The following is a 17,368-nucleotide window of genomic DNA, read 5'->3' as shown; positions in this document are numbered from 1 at the left end:
TGCTGATCCTGCATCCACAGACTGAGAAGTTTCTCCACCTTCTCCATCACTTTTCTACGCTTCTTCAATATTTTTGTTGACATCATTGGCACAGCAGACTTCACATGTTCCATGATCTTGTCCTTGTTCTTTAGAATCCTGGCAATGGTTGAACAATTCATGTTACAAGAACAAGCGACGACTACCATCTTTTCGCCTCGCTCCATTCTCTCAATTATTTTCACTTTTGTTTCCATCGTTATAGCTTGGTTCTTCTTATTAGTACCAGCTACATCACTGCTGGTTTTATGCTTGCTTCCAGACATCTTGGACTTGAAATAAAGATACTGTACAGGGACTTCCCTGGTGGTCCAGTGGTTAAGAATCCACCTTCCAATGCAGGGGACACAGGTTCGAGCCCTGGTAGGGGAACTAAGATCCCACAAGCCACGGGGCAACTAAGCCTGCGCGCCGCAACTACCGAGCCTGCGCACTCTGGAGCCTGCACACCGCAATTAGAGAAGCCCGCACACTGCAATGAAGAACCTGTGTACCAAAACGAAGACCCAGCACAGCCAAAAAAAGAAAAAAGATGCTGTACTACTATACTCTATACAGTACTGTACAGTAAAGTACACAAAAGTACAACCACTTGTAGAGGATGCACACACATGACAATGTATGCCAGACATGTGAACGCACATTTGCATCTTTGAAAGTTCAAAACTTGAAGGTTCGTATGTAGGGAACTTACTATAATTCAAAATGGCAGCTTAGAATTCCAGGATCTTCAACAAAGAACAGTAAGTTTGTAGAGAAATGACAGGACAGAGGAAAGCAGTTTTAGTCTTCCAAAGATGGCAGATTGTGGGAAAGTAAATAAATGGGAGGGAACAAATGGAAGAAGGTTTGTTCGCAGATTCCTCTGGTGTCATCTCTGGGCTGAAAAGTCTGTCTCTAATAAAAGGAGAATATCCTGCCTTTAGGGGGGAAAATGGGGGAAGCTGCTTCTGGGTTTGCTGCTCCTTGATTGTCTTCAGTTTAAAATAATTTTTATGTCAAAGAGGCACATTTTGGGATGACATATTCTGCTTTCCTTCATTTCCATCCATATAAAATAAAATTGATACAAATATGTATTTGCTTGTATCTGTATAGACACCACACACACGCTGGAAAGACACACCAAATGGTGATTGTGGGGAGAGGAGGCACCTGTGTGGCTCAGGGACAGAGTAGGAGGACTTATGTTACACTGTTTTTGTTTTTGTTTTTTTTAAACTTTAGAATTTTGAACTGTGCACTTTTATTGTCTATTAAAGGTCATGCTGGCTGGGGGAAGGGAATGGATTGGTAACACATACACTGTGGATGAGAGTGTAAATTGTTAGGATCACCTTGGAAAACAAATTCTCCTAGGTGTGTACCCAAGAGAAATGAGCACATTTGTCTAAAAAAGGCATTTCAATAGCCCCAAACTGGAAATGTTGACATGAAACAAATAGACTGCCAGATATTTCTCCAGCAAAGATAGATTTATTCAGGATCAGCAGAGAATTGCAACTCAGGGTCTGCAACCATGGTGAGCCACGTGCAAGTCCCTGCACTGCAAGGAAAGGAGATCGCTTTTATAGAGGGGAAAAGGAAGTTGGAGGGCTGTAGTAAACAAAGAGTCAATGGCTTTTCATTGGCTGAGTCCTTGCCAGGAGAGAAGAGGAGTACTTCTTCTTCCTGTTGGGCTCTGCTGTCATTGCAGGGTGTGAGAGCTCCCCCTACTGGTCTCCCCACTCTGTTTAATTGCGGTTTCTGTTTATTAATTTTTTTACAGAAACAGCCAAAGTTTCCATTAACGGTAGAATATATAAATAAACGTGGTATGTTTACACAGTGGAATACTCTGAACAGTGCAAGGGAACCGATGACTGCTACCTGCAAATAACTGATGAATTTCACAAACATAAAGTTAATCAAAATAATCCAGACACAAAAGAGCAAATACCCCATGATTGCATTTATATAAAACTAATCTGTGGTGTTGGAAGTCAGGATAGAGGGTACCCTTGGGAAAAGAAAAGGAGCCAAGGAAAGGGCCCAAGGGGACTTCTTACTTAGAGGCTCGTCATATGCTATTTCTTGTTTGGGTGATGGTTTCTCAAGTGTATTCAGTTTGTGAAAATTCATCAAGATGCACACTTTTCATTTTGCAATTGTCTATATGTATGTTACACATGAGTAAATGACTTTAAAATGAAAAAGAGAAAAGCATGGAGGGGTTTGCAATCGGCAGGGTGGGAGATGAGAGAGTGATGGAACCAGGCCTGCGGAGCTGGCAGTGGGGTAGGGAGAAGTGGGTGATTTGAGGGGTGGGGAGGGAGTAGGATTTTCTCAGTTGGTGAAGGGGGCATGAGAAGCCAGGAGGGCGCCCCGCTTCTGGCCGCTGCTTGTGGTGGTGCCACCAGAGACATGGAGAAGCTGGTGGGAGACACAGGCCTTGCCTGCGAGATGTGCAGGAAAAACGTCATGCAGAGAAGTGGCTGGAGGGGTCTGGATTCACAAGAAAGATCTGGAATCTTTCATTTCACAAAGCCCAACCTGGAGCTCAATCCAGGAGGAATTCTACTCACTGGGAGCCTATCTGGTCGAGAGAAACACAGGCTTGTGCCTCTGAGATTTGTCACTGGAGCCCTGGTGGCTTTATGGAACCTGGCAGGTCTAGCTGGTTGGGGGCAGAGTGGGGACAGATCCTGCCTTTCTCAGTGGTCAGGGCTCTGGAGCTGGGCCTCAGGAAGGTCAGTGAATGAGAAGGGGTGGAATAGATGTCCTCCAGGGCCACAGTCCTTTGCTTTAGGAGAAGTTAGGTCAAGGGCGGGCTGAGTTATAGTAACAGCGGGCCATTGCCAGGTGGTTCTGGTGTGGGCCACCGGGGCCCATCTGTACCACAATCAAGGGGGTGGACACAGGAAACTGATGTTTCACAAAGAAACTCAATGTAGTCTCTCGATGGAAAGTGAAATATGCTCCCTCCTTAGAGAGGTCGGAGGATCCCACTACAAGGTATCTATTTCCATGTGGTCACAAGACGAAGCGCTCCAAGCCACATGCACCACTGCCTGCACCACCGTCTTCCACCACTCCTCCCCCGGCAGCCATCACCTTTACCACCATCCCCACAATTATCTGTACCTCCCCCTCCTCCATCATCTCCCCCTCCCCCTCCTGCCTCCATCTCCCCCTCCTCCACCCTCCATTTCCACAACCATCATCCCTATTTCTTCCAAACCTAAGCTATCTGAGAATGCCCCCACTGCACAAGGACGCTTTTTTCAAGGAAATATATTAATAGCTATTTTTTCTGGGTATACCTAATCATTTGAAACATAAAAAAAAAACACAGATAAAGTTACTGGCCTCCATAATCCACCATCACCATCCAAGATAGGGGCAATGTGTCATTTAATGTAGATACTCCCCGACATTTTTCTATAATGACAGCTAATATTCACTGAGTGCTTACTTCCTGCCAAACACTCTTCTGAGTGCTTAAATGAAAATTTTCCACAGCAGAATGAGAAATTAAATCCTGACAACAACCTTATGAAGGGTGTACCATTGTCTCCTCAGTTTTGCAGATGACGAAACTGGGGCACAGCGAGGGGGACTGAGGGCCCCCCCAGCCCTGCCCCCCACGCTGGGCCTCCCTGCTGTTCCTCAGATGCACCCAGCACCCTCCCACCTTTGCACATGCTTTTCTCTCTGCCTGGAACACACTCCGCCCAGATCTTTACATGGCCTGTTCTCCACATAGACACACACACACACACACACACACACACACACACACACACACACACACACTGTATTCAGGTCTCTTCAAACGTCACCTCCTGGAAGTGGCCTCCTCGACCCCCAACTTCAACCAGCTTCGTTTTGCTTCATAACAATTTCCTCCACCTGCCACATTAATCATCCATTCAGCATATATTTATTGAGGCCCTACTGTGTGCCGGGCACAGTTCTGTGCACTGGGGCTGCAGCAGGGAAAAGACAGACACAAGCTCCACCCGCGCAGAACTGATGTCTGTGGGGGAAACAGACATTACACATAGGTGAGTGGTAAGCAGAGCACAGGAGGGACCCGAAGTGTGTGCTGTGGGGAAGCAGGGAAGGGGAGATCAAGTTGCACTTTTAAGTGGTGAGCTCAGGGGGAAGCCTCACTGATAAGGTGACATTTGAGCAGAGGGCTGAAGGAGGCAAGGGGGCGAGTCATGCAGGTACCTGGAGGAAGAATGTTCCAGGTCCAGGGAACAGCAGTGGGAGGGCTTAGGCAGGAACAGCTTATGAGCACCAGGAGAGCAGGGACTTTGCTCTGCTCACAGCTGAATCCACAGCACCCAGCACAGCGCCTGGCACATGGTAGGCGCTCAGTAAATGCTCTCTGGATGGCTGAGCACTTTCTATACCCCAGGCACAGTTCTAAGTGCACCGTACACCTTTTCCCATTGGTTCCTAACAGCTGGCCTATTTCTTGGCTCCATGTATGAGCTGTGTGGCTTGGGCAGCTTCTTAACTTTTCTGAGCCTCAGTCCTCTCGCCTGTAAAGTGGGACGAATCATAGAGCCCGCCTTTGAGAGATGTTGCTGGGATGAAATGAGTTAATATGATAGGAACTGTTCAATAATTGTTAGCAATTATTATTGTGGTTTTTGTTAGCATCACTAGGCTCTGTAGGGAAGCAGAAGAAGTAGTCACTATTTCCTCCGTCAACGAGGTGGCAGCTGAGTTAGGAAGTCGGGAAGGACACCTAGGAGATGACCCTGTGTCACAGAAGTTTTTCAGGGCAGATGGAGAGATCAGTGGGGGCAGAGAAGGCATTCGAGAGAAAGCAGGCCTTGAGCCAGGACTCAAAGAGGCGGTGGGATTTGAAGAGGCAGGAGATGGGGAGAAAAGACCCTCCAGGCGAGAGTCATGTACAAACAGAGGTGCGGAGGTGGGACTGAGCACCCAGGCCCAAGTGTGCCTCTCGCTCCTTCCTCTTGTTGCTTAGAGGAGGCCATGCGTTCCTGATGGCGCCCCCAGATGCCTCTCCTGCCCTGGGGACTGTGAGCATGAGGCTGTGGTGACATCCAGACAGAGGAGACTTGTCACCAAAGTATTAAATGAGGCTTCATCCACCCCTGAACCTGGTTGAGCCCCAGTAGGGTGGCAGACTGGAGCCCAGCCTGGCCAGAGCCACTTGGCCCTGGTGAAGACGGTGCAGCCCAGGTGTGATGGTCATTTTGTCCCACCTTTCTGCTCTGTCACATTCATCAACACCTCTACTGCCAAGTCCAATGGCCACTGCTCTGAGCCTTTGTCCTCCTGGGAGCCTCCACATAGGGCCCACTGGCCCCTTGAGGCTTCTAGGATACCCCAGTCTCACGCACCTGGCCCCTCCCAGTCTCCTTTGCTAGATTCTCCGGGGGGTGGGGGGTGCCTGAGCACTTTTCAACTTTCTATCACTACAAGATGCTCCAGCCTCATCCTGTATATTTCTACCCTCATTCGAGAATCAACTATCTATCCAAGGAGCCCCAATTTCTTTTATTGGAGAATGGTATTAGAAACCAAGATCCGGGTGTTAGGTATGCTCTTTGCTCTTTGGGTGTCTGTCTTTCTTTTAGGCCATCTCAGCTAACAGAGCAAAGAAATACATGCATGCATACTAACCCATAATATACACATACCTATGAATGTTTCTATCGGTAACCATCTGTATCTATATTAAATTAAACATGAGTTTCTACTGAAGCCTCTTTTTTATAAGGTCTATTACCTTGCTGAGATTTTTTCTATTCTCCCCCCCTTGTTTCTGTCATTGATTACTGAAATATTTTTATGATGGCTGCTTTAAAGTCCTTGTCAGATAATTCTAACATCGGATTCAACTCAGTGTTGGAGTCAATTGCTTGTCTAGTATGTTCGGAAACTCTGGGTCCTAGTTATAGTCTTTATTTTAGCAGCCAATCACCCTGTTTAGGCTGAACGTGCAGGTCCTGGACTACTTTTGCAGGCTGTGGTTCAGTTTCATTTTCAGAGCCTCTGGTGGTATTATTTTATTCTGCTTGGTTTATCTGGTGCTCCTGGGTTTCCCAGTGGCCTCAGCTTATGCTGCCAAGAGGGTGGAAGGGGTTTCCTTGGGCCTGGCCGCTGTGTGTCTCTTGCTGGGGAGGGAAGTGTCAGACCTGCTGTGGTTGCTTGCTGTGGCAGGATCCCTCTTGCCTGCCCCACCTGCTCACCCCATGTCTCCCTGTGGGGAAGGGGGGTGCTTCCCCTGCGTGCTTATTGTTAGTGGGACTCCCCATCAACCCCCCTTGCCAGTGGTGTTGGGATCACCTGATGTTGGCAGAGGGGCTCCCCTTTCATCCAGGGCTGCCTACCTGGGCTGCCTTCTGTTGGGCTGCCTTCTGTTGCTAGGTTGGGGGTCGGGAAATGATAGGTCCAGGTCACCTTCCTCTGTTGGGTAGGGGGACATAAGATGCCCTGCCTCTGTGTTGTTCCTCCAGTGCTGGGGTTCCAAACCGGTTCACCTTCCTCTACTACCTGTCAGAGTTGCTCCTCTGGTTGCCCCTTGCTTTATGGTCTTCCTCAACAGGCAGGAGCAGGGAGAAATGGGTCAATGTCAACTTGTCCGACCACAAGTCTGGTAAGCACATATTTAAGGCTATTGATTTGTGTGGCCGAACTGCTTTCTTGCAAGGCCATTCTAATATATATGTCCCCACAAACGATGCATGAGAGTGCCTACTGTTCTCCTGTCACAGAGAAGGAAACTGGCACTCAGAGTAAGGTCACCTGCCCAGTGTCACACAGGAGCACAGAAGCAATGCGGAGTCCTGCCCAAACCCTGCGTTCTTCCCCTGACACCGTGACATGCTCAGCACCCTCCCCAGTGCTCCGGGAAGCTCACAGCCGGCCAGGAGAGCACACCCCAGTCTGAGTTCTAGGCCCGGTTCTTTACTGACGAGCTGGGTTAAGAAGACCCTGGGCTATCAGAGAACTTGCTGACATGATGGAGAGGACATGCGTGCGATTTGGACACCCCATGGGAATTCAGCCAGTGTGGGTGCCCTTACCCAAGTTCCTCATCAGGAGCTCACAAAGAGCAGACATCGTATCAGTACAAGCTACCCAGCAGGGCACCCAGAGTGTGGGAGTCAGAGGACTAGGAGCCATGGCTCTGCCACCACAAGCCGCCTCTAATCACAGAGAACGTGCAAAACCCAAGGGCTGTGGTTGAATTGTATCACGCGCACGTTTAACTGTCAGGGATTGAACTCATACACAAAGCAGAGAGAGAGAGAGAGGAAGAGGGAGAAGGAGAGGGAGGGAGAGATACTACTCAGCAGTAAAAGGCTAACTCAGCAGGAAAAAAAACTTGCTGAACAACAGAAAATAGAATGGTGGTTGCCAGGGACTGGGGAGAGGGGAGAACAGGGAGTTTTGTTTAATGGGTGCAGAGTTTCAGTTTTACAAAAAAGTTCTGGAGGTGGACGTGGATAATGGTTGCACAACAATGTGAACGTACGTAATGCCACTGAAGTGTACACTTAAAACTGGTTAAAATGGTAAATTTTATGTTATGTATATTTTACCACAATTAAAAATAAATTTCAGGGCTTCCCTGGTGGCACAGTGGTTGAGAGTCCGCCTGCCGATGCAGGGGACACGGGTTCGTGCCCTGGTCCGGGCAGATCCCACATGCCACGGAGCAGCTGGGCCTGTGAGCCATGGCCGCTGAGCCTGCGCGTCCGGAGCCTGTGCTCCGCAACGGGAGAGGCCACAACAGTGAGAGGCCCGCATACCGCAAATAAATAAATAAATTTCAAAAAAATTTTTAAACTTACTCCTGAGGCACATGACAACATGAACAAATCTCAAAGATGTTATGTTGAAACAAAGAATACAGTGTTATCCACTATACATTTAAACTAATTAAAATTAAATAGAATAAAAGATTCAGTCTTCAGTTGCACTTGCCACATTTTAAGCGCCTAATAACCATATGTGGCCAGTGTATACTGTAAATGTGTGTGTGTATGTGTGTGTGTGTATCAGTTATAGAACATTTCCATCATTGCAGAAAGCTCTATGGAATAGTGCTGTTCTAGAACTAATCTGCAGGCATAAAAATCAGAGCAGTGATTGCCTCTTGTGGGGTGGTTGACAGGAAAGTGGCCATAAGGGAACTTTCGAAGGAGATGGCAATGGTCCATATCTTGTTTGGGGTGTTGGCTACAACTGTGTATACATTTTTCAAAACTCTATCTGTACACTTAAGATCAGTGCATTTTACTATACTAATTCATAAAGACAGTGGAGAATTCCCCAAATGGGCATCAGGAGAGAGGCAGGTTCCGTCCCTCACCTCTTAGAGGGAGGGAATTTATGCACTGGGAGTGACCGGGTCTGCCTTTCACACAAACACAGTAGACTTGTCGGGAGCTCATCCAAGGAAAAGGCGGCTGAAGGATAAAGTGGTCCTGGAGGACTCAGTGAGAGCCAGACACCTCCAACAGGGCAGTCTCTGAGGAACTGTCAAGAGTGATGTCCACTTTCTGCAACTTGTGTCTTTCACAGAGAGTTTGGAAATTAACTGTGGACCAAACTTTGGCTCTCCTGTCATCGACAGCAGCCCACACTGGCTGAGGAATGTCCCTAAGCCCTTCCCAAGAGTGTTCGGGCACCACTGGGCTTTTTAGAGGGGTGAACACATTCTGCCTCTTCCTCTGTTGCCCCCATCTCACCACCAACAGAGGGGAGGCCTCAATGCATACCATTTCCCCCACCCCCTCACCGATCACGACCTTATACTTCATTCAGCAACTCACATTTGAGCCTCTACTATGTGCCAGGAACTGTTCTAGAGTCACAGATCGTTACAGCCTTCCTGGGCCTTGGCGGTCATCTAGACAAACCCCTTCTCTTTACAGAAGCCCACAGAGGGGGACGGACTTACCCAAGTCACACGTCAAGTCACTGGCAGTGCTGGATCTAGAACCCAGAACTCCCACCCCCCTGCCCACAGCTCTTCCCACTTCACCCTGAAAACTTTCACAGGGATCCTTGTTCCCTGTGAAGGGCTCGTATTTGTAGGGAAATGCTCTGTGCTGGTGCCCCGACAGCACTGCACGCATCCACCTAGACCACAGAGGAAAGGCTTAACCACAGCTGACCTAAGCCTTGGTGGAACCCGCGAGATCTGCCGGAACGTGGGAAGTCAGGCAGTCTTGTGAGGAGCTGCCACGAGGCCCGTTCTGCTGTCTTGGCTACCCTGGTTCTGATGAGGTGGGGCTTCCGCGCGCCCTCCTCCCCGCAGGGTACAGCTCAGGCTGTAAAACCCCGTCGGTCCTGGTGCACGTCGTCTGGCCCCTTTCATTTCAAAGTCATCCTGTGGACAAGGGAGGCAGGGAGCTGACAGCACGGCTGATCTTGCTTCTGCTGCTTATGTAAACGATAAACAGCTGCCATCCATCAGGGCTTGATGTGCTCCCATCTGCTACATCCATGCTAACCTAACACTTGGAATCTATTAGCCTGTCTGACCATATTACTTTCAGGTCAGCATGGCTGTCCCCTCTGAGGAGCATCTGTGGCACATCCCTCATCCTGGGTTGTCCCTGCCCACCAGCCTGGGGACCCACATTAGGATCCCCAGTGATTCAGAAGCCTGAGCATTTTTCAGACTACCACATGTAGCAAAGTCGATCTACTTAACAATAATTTTTTAGAAGCACACCATGCTCCCCAAGCCAAATAATGGTCCCAAATGGGTTCTCCACACCCACTCCACCTCCATTAGTGCCACCATGGTGGAGGGGAGCATTTGTTTTCTCCACTGTGGCTCCGCGGTGCACGGGAAGCAGCGGAGCTGTTGGGGCCAGACAGACCTGGGCACATTTCTGGCCTTATGTGATGTATTAGTTTCCTGAGGCTGTGGTAGCAAATGGCCACAGACTTGGTGGCTTGAAACAACAGGAATTTATTCTCTCAGTTCTGGAGGCCAGAAGTCCAAAATCAGTATCACTGGGGTAAAACCAAGGTGTCGACAGGGCCATGCTTCTTCTGGAGGCTCTAGGGGAGAAACTGTTCTTTGGCTCTTCCAGCTTCTGGCTGTTAATCCTTGGCTTGTGATGGCATCACTCCAGTTTTCAAAGCCAGCATCTTCAAATCTCTCAGCTCCATGATCCCATCCCCTTCGTGTGTGTGTGTGTGTGTGTGTGTGTGTGTGTGTGTGTGTGTGTGTGTGAAGTCTCCCTCTGCTTGCCTCTCACATACGTGTGATTACATTTAGGGCCCACCCTGATAATCCAGGATAATCTCCCCATCTCAAGAACATTAGCCTAACCTGCAAACGTTCTGTTTTCATGTAAGGTAACATTTACAGTTTCCAGGCATTACGACCTGATTTCTTTGGGAGGCCACTTTTCAGGCTACCTATAGGCAACTTACCCAATGTCACTAAGCCTCAGCTTTCCTTTTGGTAAAAGTGATATTGGGATGGGGATTGTATAAACCACTATGTGCAAAGCACCTATCAATGCATTTCTTGCAATCAGGTCAGCTACCTGTTGCCTTGCTAGAGGGGAAGAAAGATTCCACTATGGGAGAAGCGTGGGGGTCCCTAAGGGTGGGAGGCAGGTGGGTAGACGTCTGTGTGTCCTGGCTTCCTCACAAATCTTGGGGAGGGCAGTGTTAGTTAGGATAAGGGGGAAATCAAAAGCACCGGAGAAAAGTCACACCAGGAAGTAAAGCCCTACATCTTAGGTGAGGCATACAATGTTTCCTGAAGTTTCCCACACATCTGGTCGGGCTGGGGCCCTGCTGCTATGTAGTAACTGTTTTGGAGGTATTTCAGTATTTGAATAATCATTGAGATCTTTGTGGCAGATTGTACATCCCAAAAGGGCCAGAACAAGATCCCCCATCCGACATCCACCATCCACATCCATTCTTCTTAATGATGTGACTTTGACACTCCTCCCATTGAGAAGTGGGGTCTAATTTCCCTTTCCTTTAATCTGAGGAAGGGGGTTAACTATGGAGTAAGTAATGTGATGTGAGTTCCAAGATTAGGTCATAAAATGTGATATAGCTTCCACCTGGTTCTCTTGGGACACTCCCTATGGGAACCCAGCCACCATGCTGTGAGGAAGCCAAGCAACCATACAGAAAGTCCACACATAGGTATTCTGGCTGTCATGGATTGAGTATCCGTGTCCTCTCTGAAATTCATATGTTGAAGCCCTAACCCCTGATGTGATGGTGTTTGGAGGGGGCCCCCGGGAGGTAATTAGGTTTAGATGAGGTTATGAGGGTGGAGCCCCCACGAAAGGATTAATGCCTTATTAGAAAAGGAGGAGACACCAGAGCTTCCTCTCTCCACCATGTGAGGATACAGCAGAAAGGCAGCTGTCTGCAAGCCAGGAAGAGGGCCCTCACCAAGAACAGAATTGGCTAGCACCTTGATCTTAGATCTCCCAGCCTCCAGAACTATGAGAAATAAATGTCTTTTAAGCCACCCGGTCTATGGTATTTTGTTACGGTAGCTCAGGCTGACTAAGACCCTGGCCAAGAGACCAAGCTGAGATCCCAGCAACAGTCTACATCAACTACCAGACATATGAGTGAGTGAACCTTTTGATGATTTCAGCCTCAGCCTTCAAGCTGCCCCAGATGACAATGCATGGAACACAGACTAGCTTTCCCCATCAAGCCCTGCTCAAATTGGACTGCATTCGGGGTCAAGAGACAACCAGAAACATCTTTAGCCATAGATGCCCAGAGGAACATCAGACTGGCCACCTCTCCATGGGTACTACACATGAACACCCAAGGCAGCACCCCCTGCCTCTAGTTCCAAGAGGATCTTAAGCCTTTACCTTCCCAGACACCATCTTGGGAAGGGGGATAGGGAGGCAAGAAATAGCTTTGAGCAGTTGTCTCAATATTTACCCCCAGGCTGATTGTTTTAAATAAAAAGAAATGGTTCTGTTGTTGTTGTTATTTTTTATTACCATTTTTAATGAGGACTTTCCATACCAGCCACATTTATCCAGTTTAACATTTTTTTTTTAAATAATTTCAAACTTACAAAAAAGTTGCAAAATTGGTATGAAGACTTCACATTATAGTCATTCAGATTCCCCAACTGTTAACATTTTACACTTGCTTTATCACTCTCCCTCTCTGTCTCTGGAAAAAGCTCTTTCTAGAATCAAACAGGACTGGGTCTGGCTCAGGTAGGACAGAGTAAGCACGCTGCACTTTATTTATTCCAATGAATGCAACTATAAAACCCATACAAAATGCAGAGAGTAGCTGTTTAAGAACTCTGAAGAATAAGTAGTAGCAGGTAGATTGAGGAACCAGACCAGAATTTGAGGTACTACCAATCCAGCCGTGAGTTAACCATTTTTTTCTTCCAGTACTTCCCAGCCTGGACTCAGTGCAGCTTGAAAACTAGAAGTATAGGAATTCCCTGAAGGTCCAGTGGTTAGGACTCTACACTTTCACTGCCAAGGGCCCAGGTTTGATCCCTGGTCAGAGAACTAAGATCCCACAAGCCTCGCTGCACAACCAAAATCAAACAAACAAACAAAAGACTGGAAGTATACACCAGGGCAGACAGAGAAGCTCTAGGAGAAGCCCTCTAATTCTGATTTGAGGAGCAAGAAAAAGTCTCCTAATTCTCAGCATAAGGGCAATCTCCCAGCTTTTTCTTTCTTTTTTCTGTTCACGTTCACTGCAGCCCCCAGGAAATCCTATGATGAGGGTGGCAGCTAAAGCAACAGCAACGATGGCCTGTACCTGTAGGAGGCTAAAACTCTGAAAGATGGGAACCTTCCTCTCCAGTCAGAGGAGCGATGGCCCCAAGAGCATAGGGCAAACCCCTGCTGCTTTTTCTTTCTCTCTCTTCACTCACTGCTTGGTCCTGAATACAGGTGCAGTCATGGGAATTGACTGACATAACAGGGTAAATAACATCCCAGACTTCTGGTTAGAGGACCAAAAAGGGAAGCCCCAGTGAACCAAACATTATTGAGGCAATCACAGGGAAGAGTTCAGGAAAGCTACCCAATAGCATTGTTTATGAACTTCTGGGCTCCTCCCCCTGTTTTGCATGTGTGAGTTAAGTACTAAACAGCTCACATGGACTTTGAGAATTTATTACAGGATAAACTACTGCCCAAGTCCCAGATAGACCACTGAGTGGTGCATACCCGGGAAAGATCCAAATGACATTGGAAAGGCTCTGGAAATAAAAATAACATTAAAGCCACAGAAGGCTGGTTGAAATTCACAGCCTAAGCCCAATCTGGTCAATTTCCTGCTAAAACAGAAATATCAACGTTCTTTATAGGATTTTTAAAAGACTCAAGTATTATAATATGATATTCAAAATGTCCAGGGTATATTCCAAATCACTTCACATATGAAGAAACATGGAAATCTCAAATTTTATGGGAAGACAATCAACAGATGCCAATGCTGAGACAACACAGCTGTTGGAATTATCTGACAAAGTCTTTAAGGCAGCTACTATAAAAATGCTTCAGCAAGTACAGCAAACCATCTAGAAACAAATAGAAAGATAGAAAGTTTAAACAAATAAATAGAACATATAAAGAACAAAATGGAAATCTTAGAACTGAAAAATAAAAATAACCAAAGATTTTAAAACTCCTTGGATGGGTGTGTAGCAGAACAGAGATGGCAGAGAAACAAGTCAGTGAAGACAGAAAAATAAAAATTATCCAATCTGAACATCAAAGAGAAAAAAGATTGGAAAAATGAACAGAATTTCAGGGACCTGTAGGACAATTCCAGAAGAGCTGATGATTGTGTCATCAGAATCTGAGAAGAACAGGAGAAATAGAGTGGTACAGAAAAAAATTTTTAAAGAAATAATGGCTGAAAACTTTTCATATTTGTTGAAAGATATAAACACACGGTCAAGGAGCTGAATGAAACACAAACAAGATAAACCCAAAGAAATCTAAGCCCCGTTTTTCAGATTTTGGAGCTGCAAGGAAGGAATCACTTACCCTGTCATCAGGGATGCTTACACTTTGAGATTCAAATTACTCCCTGTCTCCTTTATAAACCATAAAAATAATACACACACAGAGTAAAAATAAAGTCAATCAGTTAAGAATGATATTAAAGGAAAAGTGAAATCTCCTGTTCTTTCTCCCAGTCCCACCTCTTAGGGTCACTCACTATTTCTAAGTTCTTCTGGTTGCTAAATAGGTGATTTTAAAAGATTTGAACACTTAACATTTTTATTAACTAATAACTAGGCTTAAAATAACAACTAACAAATTAACAATTTTGTTGTTAATCGACAATAACATATTAAGTCACGTAAGAAAATAAACCACATTTTTGTGGAAAAATTAATAACTAAGGCTATAGATTATGAACATAGAGTCAAAACCAATTTGGAAACGAACTCTTCCAGTTATTATAAAAATCTTACAAATGTTTAATAAGTGTCCCTTGTGTTGCACAGCATGTATCAGTTCTGGGGTTCAATTCACCTCAGGCCTACCCAGTACATCAACACTGGTGGCTCAAATGGGCACCACATGTTTTCTTTCCTTTCCTCAAAGCAGTGAAGAAGAGGTGGTACAAACATGAGGTCCTTGGTGAATCCCCACAGGAAAAGGTAAACAAAGTCTTATATTGGACCCAAGAACTCTGCAGTCTGACTTTCTCTAGGTAGTGGTACAGTGAAGAGGGTATGCGTGGCATAGTGTCCTGGCAACTGCTGGGATCTCCCTTTTAAACTTTGTCTCTTAATATTCATTTTTCTCTTCTTCAGTAGGCACAGAATGCCTGATTTTCCGTTGGGCAAATGGCCACCCAAAATGAAGATTATATTCCTCAGCCTTCCATGCAGCTACATTTGGCCATACAATAGGTTGTTGCTAATGAGGTGTAAGAGGAAGAGATGTATGTAACTTCTAGGTCATGCACTTAAAGAGAGGGGGATATGCCGTCATATTCCACCTTTCCCCCTTTCCACTGGTTGGAATGCAAATATGTTGGAGAGCCGTCTTGGACTATGCGTATGACAGCAGGATCTTAAGAATGGAGAAGCACAAGTAGAAAGAGCACGGGTTCCTGGACAGCCTGTGAAGCCAAGCTGTCCTACCTGCCTCTAGACTGTTATAAGAGAGAGACACCAACTTCTGCCTCATTTCAGCCAGTTAATTTGGTTTCCGTTACAGCCCATATCCTAAATAATGCGAAAATTGCCAAAGCAGTCACAAGGCTCCCTGAGATTCTAGGGAAAGAGGGGACACAGATGCTGAGAAGAGTGTTAAAGAACTTTGGGGCCATGTTTAAAACACCTCAGGAGCACATGCAGGGATGTGGACTGGTCCACATCTGTCTCCCTCAGGTCCTAGACTGTGTCACAATGCTCCTTCTGGCTGCAATGCCTCTACCTGTTCCTTCTGCCTCACCTGCCCCAACACACACACAGCTGGTCAACACGTTCCGACCTAGACTAAACCTGGCTACCCCAGGGAAGCATGTCACCACAGTCCACGTTAAGTCAGGCATCTCTATTATATGTCCCTCAGAGCACAATGCCATGAACCGCTCTCACAGTACTTACAGATTTGAAACTTTACATTTACCTGCGTGGTTGATTGTCTCTTCCTCGCGAGACTGTTAAGTTCTGTAAGGTCAAGTACGGAGTTCCCTTTACCCACGTTTCCCCAGCACCTAACACAGTGCATGGCACAGAGTAGGTGCTCAATAAGAATATATGTATGCAAGCTGTGAATGGATGAATGAATGAATGAATGAATTCGGACAAGAGAGGACAGGCTTCATGCAGGGCAGTGTAAATGCTGACGCCTCCTCCAAATCAGAAAAACAGAACTCAGAATCGTGACCCACTGATTGAATGCTATCGCGAACGCACATTTGCTCGGACCTCTCACAACCATCCTTTTCACAGGGTAGGTGTGGACTTATCAGTCCCCCGGTCAGTAACTGGTAACTGGCCAACCCCCAATTCTGATTTCCATTTCTCGGATGCGGAAACTGGGCTAGAGATGCCTGCCCGGCTGGAAAAACGGAGAAAGGAAAGGTGAGGGAAGAAGCCCGGCCCCCCGGAACGACTGCATCCGGAGGCCTCGGGGCTTCCGGGCTTCCGGCCCCCCGGCCCCGCGGCCCGGACTCCGGGGACGTGCGCGCCGTGTGGGGCGCGCACGCAGGGCGGGGCTGCGGGGGCGCGCGCGTGCGCAGCCGTTCCGCGGAGGGACGAGGCACAGCCGCGGAACCGCCGCCAGATTCGCTCTCTGTCCACGCCGCCTGTCGCGCCGGCCGTCGCGCCGCCCGCCCGCCCCGCGTCCGCCGCCGCCGCCGCCGCCATGGGAGTGCAGGTGGAGACCATCTCCCCCGGAGACGGTGAGTAGGTGCGCCCAGCGGCCTCGGAGTGCCCCGGCTGCCGCGCGCATCCGCTCACCGCGCCCGTCTGTCTCCTCAGGGCGCACCTTCCCGAAGCGCGGCCAGACCTGCGTGGTGCACTACACGGGTGAGTCGGCGGGCCCGCGGGATGGGGTTGGGGGGCGGCCAGCGCGGCCTGGGGGCAAAGGCCCGGGGCGTGGCGGCGGCGGGCCCGCGTGGCCCGAGGCCGAGGCCTGGGCGGTGGCAGCGCCCCCGAGGGGACAGCGTCGGGCCTGCGGAACCCCGGACGGTCTGAGCCGGCGTGTGCGAGCGCTGACCGCGGGCCCGACGTTATCCTGCACTTCGAAAGCGGTTCTGTGCCTCAAATGCTGCCGTTTTGCCCACAGCGCGGATGGGGAAACTGAGGCTTGGGGAGGCGAAGTCACTTTTCCAAGTCACACGCCTCAGGAATGGGCAGAGCACTGGCCAAGGACCATCAGAGAGGATTTATATCATTTCTGTGTCCCGGTTGACACCGTATCCCCGCTTCCTCCCCGCCCTTCGATGGAGATAAGAAGAGCGAAGTAATTCTCAGTCCGTGGGAATTCAGCCTCTTCCCGAGGAACTCGACCCTGCGCTGCGGGTGGGGAGACGTCCTACTTTCTAAGTCATTGCTCTGGCCCAGCCCGGCCTTGGAAGAACCAGATCTGCACGGTCTTTTTCCTCTTCTTACTTTTGAGCCACTTCACAAATCCATGCCTCAGTGGCAGTGATGGCCCAGGCTGACAGAACATGTAATTTAGCCCCCCCAACCCTTCTAAGAGTAGAGACCTATCCCCATTCTAAAAATAAGGAAACTGAGGCCCAGTTAGGGAAACAGACAGTACTGTAAGCCAAAGGAAATATTAGACTCTCAGCCACAATTCTAACATGACAGTCATATGCC

General features: G+C 48.0%; 1 protein-coding gene across 1 annotated transcript in view; it reads left to right on the top strand.

Annotated features, from left to right (window-relative positions):
* The first annotated feature begins 16,261 nt into the window (after positions 1–16,261).
* Positions 16,262–17,368, top strand: part of FKBP1A (FKBP prolyl isomerase 1A) — a 23,823-nt gene continuing 22,716 nt past the window's right edge. Inside the window, exons 1-2 of the mRNA XM_079945018.1 lie at positions 16,262–16,443; positions 16,523–16,570. Of these exons, the coding sequence (XP_079801144.1) occupies positions 16,407–16,443; positions 16,523–16,570 (85 nt within the window). The 5' untranslated portion in view covers positions 16,262–16,406. The remainder of the gene's footprint in view (positions 16,444–16,522; positions 16,571–17,368) is intronic.

The sequence above is a fragment of the Stenella coeruleoalba genome (genome assembly GCF_951394435.1).
Source record: "Stenella coeruleoalba genome assembly, chromosome: 15".
Lineage (NCBI taxonomy): Eukaryota > Metazoa > Chordata > Mammalia > Artiodactyla > Delphinidae > Stenella > Stenella coeruleoalba.
Note: the sequence above shows the minus strand (reverse complement) of the source record. Positions and strands in the feature narration are given on the sequence as shown.